The sequence below is a fragment of the Martes martes genome (genome assembly GCF_963455335.1).
Source record: "Martes martes genome assembly, chromosome: 7".
Taxonomy (NCBI): Eukaryota; Metazoa; Chordata; class Mammalia; order Carnivora; family Mustelidae; genus Martes; species Martes martes.
Window position 1 is genome coordinate 130,702,713 of NC_137894.1, and position 17,758 is coordinate 130,720,470.

The window sequence follows — 17,758 nt, forward strand, 5'->3', positions numbered from 1 at the left end:
CCTCTACACATTCAACTTATCACCAGACTATACCAATTCTCTAAAATTATAAAATAATAAGGCTTCTTTCCATTTTAAGTATGACTGAGTTAGATATGCCCCACCCCTAGTTTTTGTCCTCAAGCATGAGCAGAGTTCAGAAAAGGATAGAGAGTACCTGCTCTTGTTAGGTTAAGAAGAATAAAAGAAGTGCTATCACTCGGCTGTAGATCTTGCAACAAGCTAGGAGACTCTGGAGTGGACAAAAACTCCGGGGACTTCTGTACAGTCTGAGCCCTCGTCTCCTCTCCGTCTGGGCCCACATTCACCTGAAGGCTTCTCAACACAGCTGAGGAAGGGACCTCCTTGGAGGAGTTTGTATGACTTGGAGTATCATCTAGCAAAGGGAAAAATACCACGGCTTTATGTAGCACCTATATCCACAGAGCTCACCATTCTGATACACAGCACCCTTACAACAGCCCTTACAAAAGCAGCAGCATTTTTACTTTACAAATACAAAATTTCCCTCAGAAGAAAACAGAGTGATAACTTTAGGTTTTAAAGGGAGTCAGCCAAAATGTGAGGGACAGACTCGTTTGACACTTGGCAGTAACAACCAACCAACCATCCACATTTGGACATTATTGGCCTTTGTCCTTTCAAGGCCAGAAATCAGAACTTTTCCCTCGAAAAATGTATTTATACAATGAATACTAACTCAAGAATAGGATTCTAGGGGCGCCTGGGTGGCTCAGTGGGTTAAAGCCTCCGCCTTCGGCTCAGGTCATGATCCCAGGGTCCTCGGATCGAGCCCTGCATCAGGCTCTCTGCTTGGCAGGGAGCCTGCCTCCCCTTCTCTGTGCCTGCCTCTCTGCCTACTTGTGATTTCTGTCTGTCAAATAAATAAATAAAATATTTAAAAAAAAAAAAAAAGAATAGGATTCTAAATTTTAAATTATTTGTCTTGGGAAAAAGATTCCCTCCCTTTAATTTTTATAGCATGTATGTGACAGTTCTATTGAGTCACTGGGGGAAAAAAACCACAACCTGAGAAATCACTGAAATTTTATAGAATCATAAATGTTTCATTATACTTATGAGTTTACACTGAAATGTAAAGAAATAATTCGGAAGACTTGCTCTCTAAAACTTTATTCTAAAGGGAGGAATGAATTTTTTTTTTAAGATTTTATTTATTTATTTGACAGACAAAGATCACAAGTAGACAGAGAGGCAGGCAGAGAGATTAGGAAGCAGGCTCCCCGCTGAGCAGAGAGCCCGATGCGGGACTCGATCTCAGGACCCTGAGATCATGACCTGAGCCGAAGGTAGAGGCCTTAACCCACTAAGCCACCCAGGTGCCCCTGGAGGAATGAATTTCCAAAGATTTTGGCTGCAGTAAAATGAGGACTTGAACTGCAGAGCTAACATATCCAATGTTTGCAGGGGTTTCAGTCATCTTTATAAAAGGCAGATGATTTTTTTCCCCCTTTTTTTTTAAGTAAGACAACAGATAAAGATTATAGGAATGAACGTAGATACCTAGGGATAGTACTGCCATTTCAAAGTCTAATACAATAGTACAATATGAATGTACTTAATGTCACAGAACTGGTTAAAGAGTACATTTATTAAAATGGCTAACTGGTTTATATGGCAAATCCTTAGTTATTTTTATATTATCATACACAAACATTTTTTTAATGAAGTTCATAGCAGTACTGTTTATCATAGTAAAAAAATCATAGTTTTTACTATGATGAATATAACTAAATATTCATCAACAGTGTCATGGACAAAGAAGCTGTGGTTACAGACATGTAACAGAACACTACACAGCAATGAAACCAAACAAATCACAGCCACACACACAAGAATGAATCTCACAACTATACAGTAACAGAAGAAAGGTACAGCACCATACATTCGTATGATTCCAAGGTCTAAAAACACCTAAGTTTAAACTGCATTGCTTAGATCTCTGTCATGAAACTTAGGGAACAAATATTGGTCACAGAATTGAAGGTAGTGGTGACCTATGAAGAACAGAGGTTGTCTTTATCAGGGAGGGACCCCATGGGGGCTTAGATGCTGGCAAGGTTCTACTTCTTGATGGGGTGATGGGTATCTCCTTTATAACTCTTTGAAATGTATAAGCAGAGGATCTTATACTTTTCTATATCTATCACAAATACCAACTAAAAAGGAAACATACCCGCCATGCATGGAATGATACACACATACTTAAGACGGAGAGGAATAAAGTTAGGAAGATATATGCAGATACATTTGTGTTTGTAATATTATGTTTCATGAGCTGGGATGTGAATTCCATTTATTATTATTGGTAAAATAATTTCATTTATTATTATTGATAATTGCGTATCTAGAATATTTTCAGGGATGCTTGGGTGGCTAAGTCAGTTGGGCGCCTGCCTTCGGCCATGGTCCCAAAGTCCCAGAATCAAGCCCACATCAGGCTCCCTGCTCAACGGGGAGTCTTCTTGTCCCTTTCCCCTTCACCCCGCTCGTGCTCACGCTCTCTCTCTCAAATAAATAAATAAAATCTTTAAAAGAAATAAAATAAGATAAAATAAAATATTCTTAATCAGGGTACCTGGCTGGCTCGGTCAGAAGAGCACAAGACTCTTGATCTTGGGGTTGTGAGTGTGAGCCCAACACTTAATTACTTAAATGAATAAATAAATAAATAAAAACTTTTAAAAAATAAAATAAAATTTATTTTTTAGAGATTTTATTTATTTATTTGACAGACAAGTAGGCAGAGGCAGAGAGAGAGAGAGAGAGGAGGAGGCAGTCTCCACGCTGAGCAGAGAGCCCAATGAAGGCTCAATCTCAGGACCCTGAGATCATGACCTGAGGCGAAGACAGAGGCTTAACCCTCTGAGCCACCCAGGCACCCCTAAAATAAAATATTTTTAATCAAAATTAAAACTAAAGGGGCGCCTGGGTAGCTCAGTCATTGGGTGGCTGCTGGTCATGATCTCAGGACTCTGGGATTGAGCCCTGCATGGGGCTCCCTGCTCAGCAGGAGGCCTGCTTCTTCCTCTCCTACTCCCTCCACCCCAACTTGTGTTCCCTCTCTAGCTGTCTCTCTGTCAAATAAATAAATAAATAAATAATCTTTTTAAAAATTACAACTGAAGTTAATGTAGAAAAGAAGATTAATGATTTTGTTCATTTTACTTCAATATTGTTGAAATATTTATTCAACAAATTAAAATCGGGAGAGAAAAATTTAAGCCCAATGAAGATCGAAATTTATTAACACATGGAAATGTACACATACTGAAAATCCGTAAGGATCTGGAAAAACTCCAACATACCAGTAGAAAAACAGGAGTTAAATGACAGAAGATATGTGAAAGCTAGGAACTAGACAGGGAAGCCTTAAGTCAATACTGGTTGGTTGCATGTATCTGCCTTCTTGAATCTTTAAACATTGAAAAACATTTTAAAGTCACTTCAAAATCACCTCCAATAGAGGACAGTACCCAGAAGACTTTATTATAAGCTGTCGCCAGTCACCAATAGGTGGTGACCCTCCCCCGATTTAACATCAATATTCCAAATTTTAAATATTCAAATTTCCAGAAAATAAAGAATTCACAGCACCCAAAAATAATGTTCTCCTTGGTAACAGTCAAGGGATAGGATCACCTTCTCCCCATCCAAAGTTAATCTCACAAACTCATGATCAGCATTCTAGTTCCTCCTACCTCTCCTGGAGCCTCCCCACTAATTAGCCTCTCTTTCTGTTTGCAGCTTCTCTAACTGGCTCTCTCCTCTTAGCATAAAACCATCCTCAAAAATTTCAGATCTTAAAAAAAGAATTCTGCCATCTACCTTATGTCCTTCTCTTTTTCCTTCCCATAGCAGGAGAGCCTTGAAAAAGTATAGTTACTTCCTCAACTATCCTTACCTTGCACTGACGCCTCAACCCTCTACACCCTGGCTTTCCATTCCCTTTCCATGGAACAGGTCCTGCCAATGTCAACAATGGCTTTGTTGGCCCTACCTCATTGGGACAGTCCCTATCCCACGGGCCTCTTAGAAGCATCTGACACACTGACTATTCTCCTTAGTTCTATGCCTGCATTCTGTAGGAATATTTCTCTCACTACTCTAGCCTTTCCTTTTTCCCTCCTTCATAGGCTCTCCTGCTTTACCCTGTACCCTGAATACAGAGCTCCACATTGGTCTTTTCTTCTCACTCTCACATTCTATGAATGATCCTATCCATTACTGTGGCTTAAATTACCAATTAAGTAATTGGTAATTAAGTAACTTCCATGGTTGCTTATTCTCCTTAATTCCTAGTTTTTACAGTTTCTACCAGTCAGTTATAAAGTCATTTATCCCATCCCACCAGTAAAAACTGCTTATCTTATTTCTTGTACTCTTCATTTTTACCTGGTAACATCAGCCGACTGCATTCTGGGGCCTCAGTCACTGGAAGGAGGGACAAGCAAGTAATGTCTTTAGCTTCTGATTCTACTAGCCCCTGTCCCAATGGGATGGACGTATTCTGAACAAACTGTACCAGGAGCTGGGGAGTGGGGGAGGAAGAGACAATATTGAAAAATACAAGTTGTTAGAATGAATCTAAACCTCTGAATTTACCACAAGTTCACAGCGTAATTAAATCTTTATTGCTTACTAGTTTCAAGCACATTCAGAGAAAAACTAGATTAACTACAAAATAACACTTAAAGTTATTTTTATCAAGTCCTCTGTTCTAAAGAAAAGCTATATTGGCTCATTTAATCCTCATCATAACCCAGTAAGATTGAACATGTATTTTAAAGATAAAGAATCAAAAATAAATAAATAAATAAAGCTAAGGAATCAAGTTGAAGACATCAAACGACTTATCTAAGGTCACATGACTAGTAGGGGAAGTAAGTCTTCAAGCTTTTATCATCTGATTCCAAATTCACTGACCTTTCCACTATGTGACACAGATGTACTAAAATTAAAGCAAGAGAAATGAAAAAAAATCAAAAAATGTTTAGGGGTGCCCAGGTGGCTCAGCCAGTTAAGTGTCCAACTTTTGATCTCAGCTCAGGTCTTGATCTCAGGGTCATGAGTTCAAGCCCTGTGATGGGCTCCACACCTAGCATGGAGCCCACGTAAAAAAATAAATAAAATAAATAATAAATAATGTTTAAATCCTCTGATTACATTTATAAAGAAAACACTTTCAGATATATATAAAATTAATTGAAAAATGGTTGTGGTAGTAAATATTTATATATGTATATATACATCCACATGTTATTAAAATTTCTGTCATTACATAATTACCTAGATATATAATAACTTACACTTACTTAAAGAAACATAAAAACTGATAGATAAAACGAGTTTTTAAATCTTTGAGAAAGTACTTAGTGATAGAAAAAATAATAAACTAGTAGTTAACGACCAAAACCATATGGCCCACAAAACCTAAAATATTTACTATCTGGCTCATTACAGAAGTTTACTGACTTCCTGACTTAAGGACAAACCTTGGAAGATACCCCACAAAAAAATACAAATAGACAGATAGATAGATAGTACTGCCTGGGCTCACCTCTGGTTTGGATTCTAACTCATCTGATAACATTGATTCAGCTTCCAAATCCTGTAGCTGTTCAGGGGACAGGTTAAAAATTTAATTCAGTCAATGACACCTTCCTGTTATGCTCATATTCCTCTAGGAAATGCTATGCTTTTCCTGTAAGATGCTGTGCTGGATGGGTAGTCAATTTAGCCTAAAAAAGGATGAGAGAGAGAGAGAGAATTAGAGGAGTAGAAAAATGTAGCTAAATAAACAAAGGTAAGTCTACATATCTAAAAATCACAACAAGCAAGCAAATACAGAATTCAACCCAAAACACTTGTTTTAAAATAGAACAAGCCCAACAGATGTCAAAACCCATTAAAAGTTGTACTTTGAAAAAGAAAAGAAAAAGTTGTACTTTGTGGAATTTCTACTTCCACTCATCTATTTTAAGAAAAGGTCTTAAAAATAGAAAAAGTATATGCCTAAAGAATTTCATGTTAGCATCTATAATAATAAACAACTGCAAGCAAGATATAAATACACATATATACCCAACACTTAGGGAATGGTTAATTAAATTATAGCACTGTCACTTAAAAATATGGTTATAAAAATAACGCAACAACAAAAAGTGCTAATGACATGTTAAATTACAAAAACAAAATACAAAATTATATACTTGCTATTATTAAAACTAGTTAAGATATGAACAGGAAAAATAAAAGGAAATTAATACAACTATGATAGTAGCTATATTAGGTGGCAGGCTGGTATGACTTATTTTTCTTTTCTCAAGTTCCTCATCTTTCTAAAAGTAGTTACAGAGTCAAAATCTGAACAGTGTTTCCCAAAAGTAGGACCCTTGGGACCCTGATGCAGCTATTGTCATCCCATAATTAAAATTCTTACCTTCTTATCACTTTATTTTTTTTCAGACTTTTGACAAAAGAGTTCACTGTCTTTTGTACAATTGTTGCTATAATTGGGACCACTACCATACACAAAATAATTGTGCAGTGTAAAATGCACCCAGGATGGGAGTTTTCAATTAATACCAAAGTTGACTGGAAAGTTAGAATAAGGTAGGTTTACTCTACAAAAAAGGCATTTAAGAAGTTCCTGAATAAATGTTTATTGTTCTGTTGGTTCCTTCCTCTCCCCCTTGCTAGCTTCCAGAAATCCTCATTTTAATCATTAAAAAAAAAAATAACAATTCACAAGACGTAAATGAAAGTGTCCTTTGTTTCCCACATAAAATCAAGTATCATAAATCTCTGACTTTTCCTTTCTCATGTTTTTCTTATTCCAATCCTACACATACTAGTTCAATGCTGTTTATTCATCCCTCTTTGTCACAGAGGAAGGAACCAAGGCTCAGTGCTCAAGTTATTAAGCTGCAGAATCTGGACTCCCACCCACACAGCAGCTGGCATAAATAGCAATTACATCTATCTACATCTGACCTTGAAACACCAGGGTTTAAGAATTACTTCTCCTGGGTGCCTGGGTGGCTCAGTGGGTTAAAGCCTCTGCCTTTGGCTCAGGTCATGGTCTCAGGATCCTGGGATCGAGTTCCGCATCGGGCTCTCTGCTGGGCAGGGAGCCTGCTTCCTCCTCTCTCTCTCTGCCTGCCTCTCTGCCTACTTGTGATCTCTCTGTCAAATAAATTAAAAAAAAAAAAAATTACTTCTCCCCAATTCCAGTTCATCTCAAGAAGCCAAGAAATAACCAAATATTTGTTCAGGTTTTTCTTAAGGTTCCTCAAACTCTTGAGTTTCCAAGATTGTAAAATCTCTAAGAAACTAGACAACTATTTGCTGCCCTTTATATTTGTTAGGCTTCTTAGAAATCAATGATGCTGGCTGCGTTTCCATTATCCTCACCTAATGAAAAAAAAAAAAGGTTTATGAATATTATGAATATGTGCACCGAACAGGGAAAAATCATATACTGGCTCTTAGATACTTTTGCAAAGCTGTAATAACAACTTAAAGAAGAAAGCTGCCACCTCTAGATCACCACTTCTCAAGGGTCCATGGTTATCTATGGTATCTTTTTATTTTAGTGTCATTTCAGTAATAATTTTTCAAAAAGTTAACATGAGCATTTTCTGAAACAAATGGGTATCCGTATTATAACTGAGTTCTGCCCAAATCTGCTGCCCACATTTGTGGTTTGTATGTGCACTATATGAACTAAAGAGAGACTAGTAGGACAGAGAAACATAGGCAGGCTGGCCTCAAGATACTGGGGCACTCAGTACCTTATCAAGCTGTGTAAACCTCATCTTTAACACAGCAACTCGCCATGTATATTAGCTGGAAGTGTGATGGCAAATATGCAATTAAATTTGTTTCTATTCTCAATTCCCATTATCATTTCACAGGTTTCAAAAACCGCAATGCAAATTTTTAAGTAACAGCTTCACTGAGATAAAATTCATATGCCATACAATTTACTCATTTAAAGAGTACCGTTAAATTATTTTTAATATATTCACAGTTGCGCAACCACAACCACAATCAATTTTATAACAATTTCATCACTCCAAAAAAGAAACCCTGTACCTATCAGCAAGCACTCGCCATTTCCTCCCAAACCCTCCCCGACCAGGCCTAGGCAACCACTAATTCCTGTCTCTATGGATTTGCCTATTCTAAACAGTTCACATAAATGGAATTATACATGAGATCTTTTGTGGCTGGCTGCTATCGCTTAGCATGATGCTCCCAAGGTTCATCCCTCTTATAGCATGAATCAGTACATAATTTCTTTTTATTGCCAGCAATATTCTATTGTATGGATATACATTTTATTTATCCACGTATCACTTAATGGACATTGGATTATTTCTACAATTTGGCTATTATGAATAACGCTGCTATGAACATTTTGAGTAGACATATGTTCTTACTCTTTTGGATATACACCTAGATGTGGGATTGCTAGGTCATATGGTAAATCTATGTTTAACCTCTTGAAGAACTACCAGGCTATTTTCCAAAGTGTCTGCACCATTTCATAATCCCACGAGCAGTGGATTTCTCTCCATCCTCACCAACATACTATTATAGCCCTCCCAGCAGGTGTGAATGGTAACTCATTGTGGTTCTGAGTTGCATTACCTGGTGACTAATGATGTTGAGAATCTCTTCATGTGCTTATAGACCATTGATACGTCTTTTCAGAAGAAATACTTATTCAGATTACTGGTCCACTTTTTAAACTGAGTTGTCTTTTTATTATTGAGTTGTAAGAGTTCTTTTTATATTCTAGATACAAGCCCCTTATGAGATATACAACTTGCACAAACTTTCACCTATTCTGTGTGTTCTCATTCGCAACACAAATCTCACCCTCATTTGAACAAGGCAACACTAACTCTGCTGTTCTCTAACAATACCTCATTAAAATTGGCATTCAAGGACTTTAGTCAGTTTTGGTTACATGTGAGATCCCATTATCACACGCTGCTACAATGTCTTGACACTTCAAATACATACCTTGTATTATATTCTCTGCATAGTATTACTAAAGTTAAAATGTAGAAACAGGAAATATATTATTGAACCCAAGGCTAAATCTTTCCACTATTAAGTTCAACATTAAGTACTGCACTTCAGTAGAACGACATCTCTACCACATAATATGAATGTTATTTTGAATTTTGTTTTAGGGTGTGGTTTACAACTGTATACTTATTAATAAAGATATAAATCCATGGCAACAACTGATATAATCCTGATAACCTAAATTCTACTACCTACGTGGTTCCCTAGAGCCATCAAAACATCAGACTGCTAATATTGTAATAAATTTGTATGGTGGCAGATGATAACTACCCTTATCTTGGTGGGCACTAAGTAGTGTCTCAAATTGTGGTAATGTATCAAATTGTCAAATCATTATGTTGTACACCTGAAACGAATTTAACACTGTATGTCAGTTACTCATGGATTAAAAAGAAATATATATTAGACTGCTTAAAGAAAACAATCTTGGTTCAACATATGTTAATTTTTTAAAAATCCACTGACCCTATTGCTGTTATTACTGAATTATTTGTAAATTTGTTTTGATTTTGTAGTTGATTAAGAGCTACTGGGGGCTTCAGCACAGGAAGGATAAGAATTACTACCTAGGTTTATGTCAAAGTATATTTAGAGTAATTATAATAAAAAATTGCCAGTATGGGGACCAATATAGTGTCCAATGCAGTGTTCTTCCTTTAAATGCAATTTGCATGACAGCGGAGTGAAAGGCTCTGCTCTGATTCAAAAGGAAGCAATTTTTAATTAATTATGGATCTCAAGGATATTTCTTCCCAGGCTTTCTTATGCTATTAAGATAAGAGACTAGAAATGCAATACTGAGTGGTCACTCCAAGTTCTTTAATGTGAACCCTAATAGTTGTTCTTTTTTTTTATTTTATTTTGTATCTTTACCTGGTAGGCAAAATTTATATCCTTATTTGCTTTCAAATTAGAAAAATTACTAATTTAGCCCCATAAATAATAAAAAAGATAATGACATTTAACAGTCAGCAACCAAGGGTAGGCCCATCAAATCATACTTTCCACAAATCATAAATAAGGCATCATGGCTCTGGATAAAGAGCTCACAACAAAACAAAATGATCTCAGACACCCAGCAATTGGTCTAAAAGATATCATTAATAAATATGAAATCAGTAGTTCTAGTCAAACCCTTTTCTCCCTCTACTCTTGGCAACAACAGAATTTTTACTGTGTACATGGTTCCCTATGGCCACCAAAAGCACATTAGACTACTTACAGAAAACAACCTTGGTCTAGCAGAAATTCCATTTTTTAGAAATCCACTGACTCTGACAATGCTATTATGTTAATAGCTAATAACAGAAGAAAATGTTAATATGTTATCCCTTAGTCAACCTAAAGGTTAAAAAGAATGCAGGCAATACAAACCTTTGCAATGAACCAAAGCAAAGAACACAGAAAGCCCTGAAAAGTTCTATAAACTGGTAACAAAAAACTCATAACAGAAGCAAAGCAGATTTAAGACAACAGCAATATCTATGATCTAGACCATTCTGAGAACAATTCTCCTTCTGTTTTTAGCCAAATAAACAAATCCTGAGAATTGAAGTCTGATTAACTGCATACTTCTTCTACAGTACACTCAATATCATCCAGCAAATTATGCATTAAGTAGCTGAAAAAGTAAATAAGGAAGCTGAGCTATATTAAAAAAAAAAAAAATCCAAGGTCTCTAAAACAGAAGTCTAAATTATGCCTCTGACCTTTTGGTTGAGACCTAGGCAGGCTACTCATCTTCTGGACCCTAGGAAATTAATCTGAAATACAGATGAAACAAATCTACCCTAGGATTATTTATGTATCAGTCAATAGAAATAATCACAAAATTCTTCAGAAACAAAGCTCTGCATAAGTGCTTAAGAAACAAGTAGATAGGGCGCCTAGGTGGCTCAGTTGGTTAAGCATCTGCCTTCAGCTCAGGTCATGATCCCAGGGTTCTGGGATCAAAGTTTCACTGGGCTCCCTGCTCAGCAGGGAGTATGCTTCTCCCTCTGCCTTTTCCCCCAACTCCTGCTCTCTAGCTCAAATAAATAATATTTTTCAAAAAAAGAAACAAGTAAATGTTTCAAATGCATTGTGTATTCTAAAAGATTAAGAAATGCGCCTGGCTGGCTCAGTTGGTAGAGTGTGTGACACTTGATCTAGGAGTCAGGAGTTCGAGCTTCATGTTGGATGTAGAGATTACTTAAAATAAAATCTTTTTTAAAAAAAGAAATTTTTGGGGGGCGCCTGGGTGGCTCAGTGGGTTAAGCCTCTGCCTTTGGCTCAGGTCATGATCCCAGGGTCCTGGAATCGAGTCCCGCATCGGGCTCTCTGCTCAGCAGGGAGCCTGCTTCCTCCTCTCTTTCTCTGCCTGCCTCTCTGCCTACTTGTGATCTCTGTGAGATAAATAAATTAAAATCTAAAAAAAAAAAAGAAATTTAAAAAAAAAATTTATTTTCTTATTACTGAGTCCAAATTTCCTATAAAGCAGTGGTTTTCAAACAACTGACTGCAAATCACAGTAAGATAAATTTGCCATCATACCCCAGAGAATGAAATACTCACTGAGACACATACAAATAACACATTTTCATGAAACAAAATTAGTCTATACTAATCTCATGCACTCTGAATTTTTTAAAAATAAAACTCACTAAACTGATCTCAAAAGCTACTTAACAGATTATATCCCAAAGATTGAAAAACAGTATAAAGTATCTTCAAAAGTCTCACATGTATATATATGTTAAACAGATACTCAGCCATAAAACGTAAAGCCATTGATATAAACCTGCCATAAATATATATTACAATCAGCAATTATCATTGATCAGAGTCTTGGGGAAACTGAAATTACCTGAATCCTCACACAAGACAGGAATTAGTGGTAACACCATGTTGGGAGGGTAGAGATGGCCTAAAACTAATGCAAGCTACAAGGAGAAATACTGGGCAAGACAACCAAGGCAAAATAAATTAAACAAGCAAGAGGAGAACAGAGCTGGTACAGGTGTACCTTGCCTCAGTCCTGACTGCCATACAGAAGGGAGTATATTCCAAAGGGAAAATGACCAGGGGCTTTTACTGCTCTGCCTCAAGAAAGAAACAGAAGATCATTGTGTCAACTTCTAAAAAGCAATGTGATTCCACCCTAGGAAAACAAAGCCTAGAGTATCAACACTACTCTTATTTTAGAGAGGTAGAAAATGCCTTGACCTTGACCCAGTTTCAGAAAGAAGAGCGGGTTAGAAAAAAGAGGGAAGAAATTGAGAAACACTGTGATCCCGCCAGTCAGTAACCAATCCACTTCTCAGTTCCCTGCATATCCACCTGCGGCTGACCACAAATACAGACCCAAACAATGCTTCACTGAAGATGAAAAAACTAGAAGAAAAATTCTACCAATGGTAGAGAATTACCATGATCAAAAATTAAAATTAAGGGACGCCTGGGTGGCTCAGTTGGTTAAGCGGCTGCCTTCGGCTCGGGTCATGATGCCAGCGTCCTGGGATCGAGTCCCACATCGGGCTCCTTGCTCCTCGGGGAGCCTGCTTCTCCCTCTGCCACTGTCTGCCTGTGCTCACTCTCTCTCTCTCTGACAAATAAATAAATAAAATCTTTTTAAAAAAATATTAAAATTAAAAAAGAATAGTTTAGGGGTAGCTGGGTGGCTCAATGGGTTAAAGCCTCTGCCTTCGGCTCAGGTCATGATCCCGGAGTCCTGGGATAGAGCCCCACATCCGGCTCTCTGCTCTGCGGGGAGCCTGTTTCCTCCCCTCTCTCTCTCTGCCTGCCTCTCTGCCTACTTGTGATCTCTGTCTGTCAAATAAATAAATAAATAATAAAAATAAAATCTTAAAAAAAAAATAGTTTAAATTTTGGTATAAAATAGTAGTCCTGGGATGTCTGGGTGGCTCAGTTGGTTAAGCATCTGAGTGGGGAGCCTGCTTCTTCCTCTGCCTGCCGATCCCCCTGCTTGTACTCTCTCTCTTTCTCTCTCTTTCTCTGAGAAATAAGTAAATAAAATCTTTAAAAAAAAAAAAAAGTCCTAGGGAAAGAAAAAGTAACTAGGGACAACTAGGGTTAAGCATCTGCCTTGGGCTTAGGTCATGATCCCAGGGGCCTGGGACTGAGCCCTGCATCAGGCTCCCTGCTCAGTGGAGAGCCTGCTCCTGCCTCTCCCTGCCACTCCCACTCGTACGCATGCACACACTCTCTCTCTGACAATTAAAGGAATCATCTCTTAAAAAAAGTAACTTTTTATATCCATTATCTAGCATACTATGGAAGCTGATTAAATTCTAACAAAGCAGTTAACAGGTGCTAGTGAAAGAAATTTGGAATGGAGGAGAACTGGAGAACTGTGAAACCAGAATGAATCTTAGAAACTATAGGATTCACCCTGGGCCTTCCCTCTTCCTTCTCAGATCTGCTTAGGTGTTCCATGCCTACAGCCCCCATTTTTATTCCAGTCACCTCCGCATTTCTCTGCAATCCTTCAGAGCCAATTTTATCAAGAGATTTGTCTCTACTTTCAAATCTCTAATCACTATCCAATCCCATCACTTCACTAAAACGTCTCTTGTAAAGGTCACCGTAGATCTTCACGTTACCAAATCCAAGGGACACTTTGCAGCCCTCATCTTACTTGACCTTTGCAATGAACAACTACTGTTTTCAATTGTCCCACATTCATGTCCCCTGCTCAGGTGACAGATTGATGTCCCGTCTGGGGATCTGTCTCCTCCCCCACTGGATACATCCTTCAGTGAGACTGTAGATGAAGGTGTTCTTTTCTTCACTGGCCAACTGTTGGACACTTGACCTATATTGAATAAATCAGACACTTTCCCTCAGAATGTGAATTCTAAAAGAAGTAACAAAGGGCTGAAAACGGCTGCAGTGGCCCATTCATGCCAGTAATGCTGCTTGCAGCCTTCCCTGGGGCTGCTCACGTTCCTGACCTTCATGAAGCCAGGGTCTTCATCGTTTACTTTGATCTCACGAGCTGCCCATATCCTTGTTACAGATTCCTCTTCTGAAGCAAACTGGTCATTTGCAACCAGAGCCGTAACTGGCATTATCCCTTAGAGGCACTGCCTCCTTCCTCCAACACTTCACTTACACTCTCTGCTTCCAAGATACATGTTCCTCATTTTACTCTTACCTCATTGCCACACCTCCAGTTTTCTTTGTTAGCTCCTGTACTCTTCCCGCGCTCAGCCTCTAAATATTAATATTCCTCAGGACAGTATTCAGGCTCTCTTTTCTTGCTACACTCTCTTCCTAGTGCAAACTTACGGCTTTAGTTGATAGAGTCTCCAATTTTAAGTTTTTATCTAAATTCCAATTAGTTAACATACAGTGCAATATTAGTTTCAGGCATATAGTAGTTATTCAGCGCTTCCATGCAATACCTTGCGTTCATCACCAAAATTTTTATCTGCAGCCCAGATAGCTCCTCTGACTGCAGACATATATGCAATTGCTTACTTGGCATCTCTACTTCACAACTTGACATCTCAAATTTAACATGTCCGAAATGAATTCTCTCCCAAGCGCGTTTCCCATCACGCCCTGCCAGCCCCACTCACTACACCCCTCCACTCAAGATGGGACCACCATGGGGCGCCTGGGTGGCTCAGTGGGTTAAAGCCTCTGCCTTAGGCTCAGGTCATGATCTCAGGGTCCTGGGATCGAGCCCCGCATCAGGCTCTCTGCTCAGTGGGAGCCTGCTTCCCCCAAACCCCACCCCCCGCCTGCCTTCCTCTCTGCCTACTTGTGATCTCTGTCTGTCAAATAAATAAACAAAATCTTAAAAAAAAAAAAAAAGATGGGACCACCATTCACCCCATTTAGGAGTTGTTTTTACTACTTTCTTTCCTTTGCTCCCAATTTCCAGTCCAGCTGCAAGTCCTAAGGAGACAGCAAACCCACCTACTTCTATCTCTGCTGTCACCACCCTGTCACAGGCCCTATCAGTACCTGTCCTAAACTACTGGTAGTGCCACCTCACTGGTCTCCCTGCTTCTACTCTTGCCTCTTTCCATTCCATTCTCTTGACAGGAGTAAATATCACCTTAAAATGCAAGTCCTATTATATCACTCACCCACCTGAAACTCTATGTGGCTTCCCAAGGCACCTAGACAAAATCCAAACTCTTTATCCTGGCCTCTAAGAACTATGTGATCCATTCCTGCATCTCCAACCACACTCCAGAGTCAGTCTCCCTTATGTGCTCACCAAGCTTCAGCCATCTTAGTTCCTTGAACAAATTAAGCTCTTTCTAATGTTAGGGATGTGTACATGTCATTTCCTCTACCTTGAAACACTTTTACCTCTCTCTACCTTGATTAGGTCTTTTTTTCATTCTTCTGGGTTCTGTTTAACTATCAACTCATTTAGAAAGGCTTCATCTGATCACCTTATCCAAAGAAGATTCCCCAAACTTCCAACTTTTTTCTCTATTTCTGCTGTTTCTAATTCCTCTTTTTTTTTTTTTTAAGATTTTTAAACTTTATTTGTCAGAGAGAGAAAGAGCACAAGCAGGGGGAGGAGCAGACAGAGGGAGAAGCAAGCTCCCAGTTGAGCAAGAAGCCCAATGTGGGACTCAGGTCCTGGGGATCAGGACTTGAGCTGAAGGCAGACACTTAACCGACTAAGCCACCCAGGCGTCTTGCTATTTCTAATTCCTTTGGAATTCATTCTTCGTCTGGCTACCCTGTATGTTGTAAACTCCATAAACAAAGGCAGGAACTAATCTGTCTTCCTCACAACTTTACCTTCCACTACCTATCATAGTGCCTGGCAAAATATTGTATGTAATTCATAAGGAATTTAGGTCTCCATAGTCATTTCTGATACTGTGACACTCTTAAGGTTGGCTTTACTATGAGATTTAAGGAATTCCATACAAACTTCCTGCAAGCACCTAGTAGGCACTGAAGAAACATCTGTACAGTGAATGAATGACATGCAAATAATACCAAAATTTTTGTCTCTACTCCTGACCTCTCTTCTGAACTCCAAATTTTTATTTCTAACCGCTTGCTGAGTATCTCCTCACGGATATCAGTCTCAAACCTAACAATGTCCATAATCCAGATTATCATCTTCACCACCAAACCTGTTCTTCTTCCTGTATTATCCATTTAAATGATTGCCCAATCTTCTACCCACTCAACCGCAAATTCTAGGTCTTTAATGATGTCTCTCATTCTCCATATTTAAATAATCCCAGGAGTTCTAATTCCCCCAAACTTATTCCTCCTGTAATACCCTGTTTAGATCTCATTGTCTTTCAACTACACAATTAAAATGGGCTTCTAGGCGCGCCTGGGTGGCTCAGTGGGTTAAGGCCTCTGCCTTCAGCTCAGGTCATGATCCCAGGGTCCGGGACTCGAGCCCCATGTCAGGCTCTCTGCTTGGCAGGGAGCCTGCCTCCCTACCTACTTGTGATCTCTGTCAAATAAATAAATAAATAAAATCTTTTTTAAAAAAAATAGGCTTCTAACCAGTCACCATGCCCTAAAAACTCCCCTTTTCAATCCACCTTTTAATGTAGCCACTTGAGTTATCTTTCCAAAACACAGAAATGCTTGTGTTTCTCCACTCACTCAAAATTCAGCGCCTCAGAACACTAGTCAAATTCCTAAGCATGGCATTTCAAATATTCACAATATATCCTCAAATACTGTTCCAGTTACAGCGCTGTCCATATTTTTCAATTAACTCTTTACTCCCACCCACATGGACTGGCTTTTGGAATGAACACATCAGCCTATTTCAGTGCTCAAGTCTTTGCTTAGAATAGTTCTTCGACCAGTAATAAACACTCCCAATCCAGTTGCGATTTTCTGAAATCCTTTCCAGCCTTTAAAATCCAATTCAAGGGGTGCCTGGGTGGCTCAGTAGGTTAAGCCTCTGCCTTCGGCTCAGGTCATGATCTCAAGGTCCTGGGATCGAGTCCCACATCAGGCTGTCTGCTCAGCAAGGGGCCTGCTTCCCTTCCTCTCTCTCTGCCTGCCTCTTGCCTACATGTGATCTCTCTCTGTCAAATAAATAAATAAAATCTTAAAAAAAAATTCCAATTCAAATGCTATCCTCCTAAGATACTTGTCCCTTCCCTCCAAGCAAAACAAATCTGTCTTTTCCTTGGTGCTCCCAACACACTGTTTCATCTCTCCGTGGCAATGATTCCATCCTGCCTTGGCTGGTAGTTGTCTACTTGCATATTTTTTTCACTGGCTAAGGTTGCTGAATTTATTCATTCTAACTCTCATTAACCTAGTATGATGCTTTGAACAAACTAAGCTTTCAGGATTTATCTGCTGAAAAAATAGGTAAGCCTCTTCACTCACACAGGAGGAAAAAAAGCACCAGAGATTAAGTAACTTGTCAAAAATTAGACATTTACTTAAATGCAGACTTTTTAAAAATTAGAACCTAAATCTTCTGCTCGGTTGACTCTACTCCGTCTACACTAAAATAACACAATGTGGAATTTCCATTCCCTAACAACAACAAAATGCCACGGACTCTATTCCAAATGTTTCTTTTACTCTCCTTGCAAATATGTTACATTGATCTGTGTGCCAAAGTGAAAAAGTACAAATTCTTAAGTCCCAGGTTAGTAATATTTAA

The 17,758-nt window shown here is 38.6% G+C and overlaps 1 protein-coding gene across 4 annotated transcripts in view; it reads right to left on the minus strand.

Annotated features, from left to right (window-relative positions):
• The window catches only part of ZNF410 (zinc finger protein 410), a 39,074-nt gene that overhangs the window by 20,340 nt on the left and 976 nt on the right, over positions 1-17,758 (minus strand). For 2 of the 4 annotated variants that reach the window (XM_080808269.1, XM_080808270.1), the window contains exons 2-5: positions 7,018-7,209; positions 5,582-5,762; positions 4,417-4,552; positions 158-376 (exon numbers count right to left, since the gene is read on the minus strand). In XM_080808269.1, coding sequence (XP_080664395.1) covers positions 158-376; positions 4,417-4,552; positions 5,582-5,614 — 388 coding nt within the window. In that variant the 5' untranslated portion in view covers positions 5,615-5,762; positions 7,018-7,209. The remainder of the gene's footprint in view (positions 1-157; positions 377-4,416; positions 4,553-5,581; positions 5,763-7,017; positions 7,210-17,758) is intronic. The other 2 variants (XR_013967106.1, XM_080808268.1) reach the window with 1 other exon arrangement.